Source organism: Porites lutea, chromosome 1 (assembly GCF_958299795.1).
Source record: "Porites lutea chromosome 1, jaPorLute2.1, whole genome shotgun sequence".
Taxonomy (NCBI): domain Eukaryota; kingdom Metazoa; phylum Cnidaria; class Anthozoa; order Scleractinia; family Poritidae; genus Porites; species Porites lutea.
This window is the reverse complement of record NC_133201.1, coordinates 45,593,766-45,601,086: the sequence shown is the minus strand read 5'-3', so window position 1 is coordinate 45,601,086 and position 7,321 is coordinate 45,593,766. Positions and strand designations below refer to the sequence as shown.

The window sequence follows — 7,321 nt, the reverse complement described above, 5'->3', positions numbered from 1 at the left end:
CGGGTGCAACATTATCAGGAATTTTTACCCTTTAGTTTTGCTAGAGATGATCAAAATCTGTCAGATTGCATATTTTTTCAGTGTTTTATTAACGTTCGCTTTAAGTCTGTCGTCGTAAATAGTTTCTTATGTCTTAAAGCTGCTGCCAGTAGCATCAAATTAAATATTATCACTAATAAGATTTCCAACTTCCACGTATTGGAAGACCAATGAACCTTACTTTTTAATGTACCTACAGCGAAATAAAGGAAAGCATTAACAAAATCGAAAGTGTTCGTCGTCAACTCATTGCAAGATTTATGTTTCACTGACTGTACTGCGCCAAGCATGACTTTGTCTATTAGAAAGGTAATATCTAACGAACTTCGCTAGAGCAGAGGGAAGGGCGTTAGACAGGAAAACCAGTTGTTTTTTATTGAATGAAATGACCAGAAATTAGCTTGTTCTATTTCTTACGGCAGAAAAATGTAGTAGAAGTGGAGGGATACGTGCAGAGACATTTTCTCGCTAATATATCAGCTTAGTTAAGGAACATTAGGGCCATTTATACGAGGAAAAATAAGACGCGTCTTTCATAAGACGCGTCTTAAATAAGACGCGAACTTTCCGTATAAACGGCACATTTCGTCTAAAATAAGACGCGTCTTATTAGATAAGACATGCTCGTATAAATGGTACAGTTCGCGTCTTACTTAAGACGCGTCTTATGTGAGACGCGTCTTATTTTTCCTCGTATAAATGGCCCTATTGTTTTTGGAACTTTATTGAAACGCGGTCAAACACGCTAAAGAATAGAGAGCTTCAGCAACAACGACGGCAACGGCTACGAAAACGTTACTTAAAGATGAAGTCGCGCTGCTTCAAATTTTATCGCGCTTGTTCCATCTCGTTCATTTTCGTCAAATGTTGGCAATTTTTTCTGGGTTGAATTTTAAAACGGACTGTATCAATGTTCAGGAAAAGAAAAAGAAAGTCGTCGTCTTGTTTTCACTTCCTTCAAAAAACGTGAAATTAGGCAGTTTTACGTCGTAGTCGTGCAATGACGGCCAAACTATGTACAAAAAAGCGTGATGCACGTGCAAAGTTCTTGTTTTGCCGGTCTAAACCAACTGCTTTTTTGCCGTTCTCGTTGACGTCACCATCGTCGTTGCTTAATTAAGCTCCCTAATGTTAAAATTCGGGTTCTTTAAGTCGCCGTAATAGAAGAGTGTCCGACAAGAGGTGACCTTTTGAAAACATTCGAAATAATCCAAACTAATTGCTTATAACTGTAACTGCTTATATTTATTAATAATAAATAAGAACTATAAACTCAAATATTAATTCTGTGACTATTTGGTTGTTATTTCAGGCTCCATTCCTGAACATTTAAAAGTAATGTCTCCACTTTTTGTGGTCGTCTTCACTCTCTACAACTTCTCTCCTGGCGTGGACGCCATTTTTCTTCCCTACTGGTCGAAAAGAAACCACTCGGAAACATCTTTTCACATTCCTTCCTCATCCCTTGCGCTGGAGGGCAGGAACGCTCCGGTAAAGCTGCCTTATTACTCTGAACTGGCGAAAAATTACTCCCTGGACTACCGTTGTGCAAACGGTCTGCCTATTTCCATCGCTTGGCACCCGTACTCCCCGTATTCAATAATTTATCAAACAAAGAACAAAGGTGTCCCTGGCTTAACTGTGGATGGAATGTTTCCTGGTATTTTGAATGCTGCTGTGACAGGCTGCTGTCATAAGGATACGGAAGTTTTGTTTGGCAAGCTTCTGAAGTCTGTACGGAACGCCGAGAAAAACATTCAGGCAGATACCTTCGATCTGACGTTTCCTCTGTATGGATATGACTCCTCTGCAACTTCATTTAGGTAAAACAACGTTTTTGTCTTTACTGAAGCGAATTTCCGGAAAAGTGGAAAACAAACCTGAAAAATACCTACTTATAACGAAATATATTTGCTCAGTTCCATCAAGTGGTTATCATGCTATAAAAGATTATCGAAAAGTTCACTAAGAAAAAAAAAATCAAAACCAGGCCTAACATCAAGGACACTGATGTGGTGCCAGAAGGTGTCAATTAGAATTTTCGCAGCAAAATTTCATCCCGTTTCATTGTTTTGTTCACTACACGGCGTCTTTCCAGCCATTTTTACCGCGATAGAGCCATAAAACTGGTTATTTACGTCATTAATTTGAACACTTAATAATTCTTCTTGTGAATTCACTTTTTTATCTTTTCTTAACAATTTTTTTTCAAGGGATCGGCCGTTTATCGGTATAGTACGAGCTCCTCGTGTTATCCTTCTTGTTCACAATGAACCTCCAAACAAAACGCAGACACACGTGCTGTTCTCTACCATCGCCAACGCCTGGCCTATGCTGGTTTTTATCCTTGTGACGGCGTCACTCTCAGGAATTATCATATGGTTTCTGGTGAGCTCTTTTCTTTGTTTGTTTGTTTTTCCCCTGCTTAAAAAAACTAATGGAAATTGAGATTTTCGAAAAATTAAAGTTGGCCTAAATCTGCTTAAAGTTACGCAAACTTTCCAACGTGAGTAATTTTTGTAAAGGAAAGCCCAATAATAAAGCTTGCTTACTTAAATTTGCCTTTTTTAATGCCGTGTATGATTCATCAACATCACCTACTTCCCGGTCAGTCAAAGTTTCAAAGTCTTTTCTTTATCTGCTTCATGTCAGGACCACCCCAGCAACCCTGGCGAGTTTCCACCGCCGTTTTTGCGAGGATCTTGGGAAGGTTTCTGGTGGGCTCTTGTTACCATGACAACAGTAGGGTATGTACTGCTTATCGTTTTTATATTGAATTCGTAAGTATTACCGCCCAGATTTTTTACTCCATCACTGTAAAAATGATAAGGAACTCGTACGTACTGATTAGCCGCAATGACAATAGAACACTGGGCTGTCTGCCGCCGCTTCTTACCTGCTACAGCTGTAGCTTGTTATAGTACCAAGATTACATAAGTGTCATGCAAACCATGTCTTACATACGAACTGTACGAACTTGTACTGCCAAGTTTCGAATATATAGAACTAGAGCCTGAAAAAGTTTAGGTCTGAACGGGACTCGAACCTTTGTGTATATACAGCATTTTCGTCTGTGGTCTTTCGCCTTATCCCGTTACTCTCACATCTTACATCAGCCTATAAAAGTTTTTTCTTTTTTTTTTTGGCTTGATTAAATGAATTATTTACCTGACTCGCTGAATGCCTGGCTGATTTACTAGCTAGCTTAAGAACTGTTTGACCATCTGTTGGACTGACTGACTGACTGATTGAATGATTGACCGACCTTCTTATCATAGGACTATCCTTTTGATAAAAAAAAATATCAGAAATATTTCAGTGACTTCACAAGAAAGGAACAAACGATCGATTTGTTTCACATATGAATTTACCTTTACTTTTGTGTTAACACAGGTATGGTGACCGTTCCCCAAAGTCAGCCTTGGGCCGAGTGTTTTGCATCATCTGGATTATAACTGGAGTGATCATTGTCTCCATATTTACAGCTCTTGTTACAGCATCGTTATCTGCCAGCACTGTGCAGATTTTTAAAATTCATGGCTCAAAGGTATACCACGTTTATTAAAACCACTCTTAAAGAGGGGAGGGGGCGGGGGGATGGGAGAACGGAGATTACGATAAGCCTAGTTATTTCCAAGTTGGTTATTTTATATTCTTTTGACATAAATATAAAAGTATGCAAGACACATGGTAAAATTTTATTCTTTTACTTTATGACAGATCGGAGCTGTTAACGGAAGTGAGGAGTTTAAGCTGGGAGTCACCATGAACGCTGACATGAAAGGTACATGTTCGTCATGATATAATCATTGACCATCACTAGGTGGAAAATGTCTTGATCACGTTGTTCGGGCTTATTTTCGTTTTGTAGAATGCATATGGGTCTGTTTATTCTTACACTAAAAGATCTTTATGTTTTGGTTGTCAACGCAGTCCTAGCTGTAACGTTTTTTTTTTATTTAAAGAGGGAAATCGAGAGCTTTCCAGCCCCAGATAGTAAAAGGGGCGAGTTGACTAGTCAACAATCAAAGCCAACAAAATTCTACTCGATTTTTTTTCTCACGATTGCAATACTAATTAAATTGGTTCTCTAGCTATTTTTTATCAAGTTCTTCGGGCAAGACAGAACAGTAAACGATTTTAAAGTAGGCAGGATTTTTTAAACCTACATTCTTACGTTACTTTTTTTCTTTGTACTTAAGTCTTTCCACACGTCATGCAAATGACGGAAGCACTCTTAGTGCATGAAATTGACGGCGCATTGGTGGACAACTACGTCATCACTCACTCCCTGAACTTAATTCAGGACGAACCAATCAGAATCGAAAGATATATTGATCACGCGATAACTTACGGAGTAGTATTGGCCAGCAATTCATCCAAACTCGAAACCTGCTTTCGACGGTTCTTGCATAACCATCCACAAGAGGTGTTTGAAATAATAGCTGAAAATCTTGTCCCTCTCAAGGTAAGAAATCTCTTCCGATGAATTCAATTTACCCGACTTTCAAATTTATTCAATTTAATATTGAATTGAAACTTACATACAGCTGTGAAAAAAGTAGAAATGGCCTGAGATAGCCGGCTTTTTTATTTGTAATTCCTTGATTATAGGGGCTTCGGTCTCACCAGAGAGTTTTCACATCATCTCATTGTAATCGTTCGGTTAATAGAAACTGTAACCAGCTTTTGATCAATGCTGAGGAAATATCATCCCCCCCAGCCGATTGGTCACTTTGCCGAAAGTAATTTTTAATATTGCACGTGATTTTCACTTTGAAATTCATATTTTATAATTCTTATTGAGATGATGATGATGAGGGGAGTTTTCCCATCATGCAGCTCATCGTTTGAAACTTTCACCAACTTGGGGTCATCCCCCTGTCCAACCCTCCTCCCCTACCACACACTTAGACCATCACCTCAACTACCTTGAAAATTTTTACCTAGCGCTACGCGCTCGGTCATTACTTTTTAAGAAGGCCTCCGAACCGCCGAGGCATTACCTTATCCTTGACAATTTCTTTTGTTTCAAGAAATCTGTAATTCTCTTGGCCATGTGAGTGAATAAGCTCTATTTTATCGAAGATTATGAATAGAGATATACCGAGTATGCGCCTCCAATAATGCAGAAACTGATGAAATTCCTTAATAATGGCGCTTCTTAGCTTAATAACAAGTAATGTGTGAAACCAAGGCCAGGTATAGTTATTGTCGTATCTGCTTCTAAGAGCTCATTGGATTATTTTTTAGTTGTTATGTATTTGACCATAGAGGGCGCATGTTAAGCTGTCCTTAAAAAAACCACCATGACCGAAGCATCCTTTGTTATTACTGTTTTTTTAATTTATAACAACAGTTATTTCCGAATTATCTTAACCCGGATAATATATTAGTAAAGGGCATACGAGAACAGAATTACTTTAATTTGGATGTTGTGGCGCTTTGTTTAGACCAAATTGAGATTACGTAACGTTATTTATTGGATATAATTATTTAATATCATATTGTTTTTAGAATCCTACTGACGATGAAAATCAGCAACTCAAGGCTGCGGAAGGATTGTTTTATCAAGAACAAGTGTTTGAACTTGTCATGTATATTGGCCTTGGAGTAGCTGGAGTGTTATTTTTAGCTGGTCTCACCTGGGAATTTTTGTGTCGAAGGCCGAAAGTCAGTAAGTACTAAACGAGAATCTATGTTAAAGTAAAACAAACTTTTCGATTGTTGTTGCGCAAAAAAAAAGAAAAAAAATGGCAAGACGCTTACCTTGACGAAGTCATATCTTGCCTTTATTTTCTTTGACGACGCAAGGTTTTTCATTATCAAGGTTATTCATTTTTCCTTATTCACGATCACTCCGCCACTTTTGTACGCACTTAAGGACTGATGGGATAGGAGCGTGGTCACGTGGTTTTTCAGAGGGGGAAGTGGTAAAATCTGCCAATGCTAGAAACTAAAATAGAGTTTTTTTATTCTAGACAACAGAAAATAAAGATTCTGAACATTTTTATCTTGAAGACTATAAAGGCAAATTCTGGCTGGAAGGCCTTCCAGCAAGCAATAATGACGCACACCTTGTCGAAATCCCACGGTTTGACCGTTTGCAGGGTCAAATTCGAATAGTTCCGTTTTCCCCATGTAAGGGGGAATACAAGACAGTCTTGGATTATGAATTCCAGGTTTTGGATTTCGGATTCTTTGTCAGTGGAACTTGGATTCTGGATTCCAATCGTTAGTAGGATTCCGGATTCCTTAAGCTGTATTCTGGATTCCATAGCCCAGGATTCCAGATTCCTCAGGCAAAAATTTTTTGGATTCCGGAATCCGGATTCCCTTCCATGAGGCGATAAACTCTACTTTCTCTATTTCCTTCTAACAGGAAATCAGCGTATGCAGTTTGCCCCTAAAGGTGCCTTTTCAGTAAGCGACGAAGAGGTTAAACTTCATCCATATGACAAAGTTAACTCCAGCCTTGACGACATGATAGCAGAATACCAAATATTTCATGACCGCTGGATCGAAGGACTGAAGAAGTTTCGCGAGAAACAATTGGATGCTGACCGATCTGCCAACGGCCGCACTACAGTGAATGGGGATGCGGACATGGTGGCTGTGTGAGGATTAAGACCGTTTATAAACCATTATCGATTCAACTTAGATAGCAAATGAAATAAAACTATTGGGAAACAAAAACAGCACTGAGGAACCATCCATTTCCTTCTCGAAGCTGTTGAACTGACGTCAGTGACCATCATGAAAATGTTAAGAAGAGAATAGTTCCATGTAATGGAATCTAAGACAGTCTTAGCGGATTCTGGATTCCATGCCGTAGATTCTGGATTCCAGCTACTGGATTCCCGCAGTCATTGTCAGTGGAACTTGAACTCTGGATTCCAATCGTTAGTGTGGTTCTGGATTCCTTGAGCTGTATTCCGGACTGCAAAGCCCTTGATTCCGGATTCCACAAATTTCTCCGACTCCAGATTCCAAAAGCACAATTTTCCCGAATTCCGTATTCCATTAGCAAAAATTTCTCGGATTCGGGAATCCAGATTCCCCTGTATGGGGCGAAAAGAGTGTGTGGTTTCTCAATTGTTTCAGACTCGTCAATTTCTTATAATAACAGTATGTAGATACAGTATTAGAACTATAGCTAATAGAAACATCCCATTTAGACATCTTTAAGAATGGACATTTAGTCGCCGTCCCAGCAGCGTCCAATAAAGGTTCATTTAACGTTCGTTTTGTAGGAAATAAAGAGTCTGCTTTGAATGGAAAA

At 38.9% G+C, this 7,321-nt stretch overlaps 1 protein-coding gene across 1 annotated transcript; it reads left to right on the top strand.

Moving 5' to 3' along the window:
- Nucleotides 1–1,354: 1,354 nt before the first annotated feature.
- LOC140938961 (uncharacterized) lies at nucleotides 1,355–7,321 on the top strand. The gene is made up of 8 exons (XM_073388506.1): nucleotides 1,355–1,862; nucleotides 2,253–2,427; nucleotides 2,692–2,786; nucleotides 3,433–3,586; nucleotides 3,760–3,823; nucleotides 4,242–4,507; nucleotides 5,557–5,716; nucleotides 6,422–7,321. Exons 1-8 carry the CDS (start codon nucleotides 1,378–1,380, stop codon nucleotides 6,658–6,660), a joined length of 1,638 nt encoding a protein of 545 aa, XP_073244607.1. The 5' UTR covers nucleotides 1,355–1,377; the 3' UTR covers nucleotides 6,661–7,321.

What these genes read in the sequence shown, in the direction of transcription:
- LOC140938961 (XM_073388506.1), top strand. Translation starts at nt 1,378, where the DNA reads ATGTCTCCACTTTTTGTGGTCGTCTTCACTCTCTACAACTTCTCTCCT. An exon ending in CATGAACGCTGACATGAAAG is followed by an intron (nt 3,824 to 4,241) that starts GTACATGTTCGT and finishes TTTGTACTTAAG; the next exon opens with TCTTTCCACACGTCATGCAA. An exon ending in AAAATCTTGTCCCTCTCAAG is followed by an intron (nt 4,508 to 5,556) that starts GTAAGAAATCTC and finishes TATTGTTTTTAG; the next exon opens with AATCCTACTGACGATGAAAA.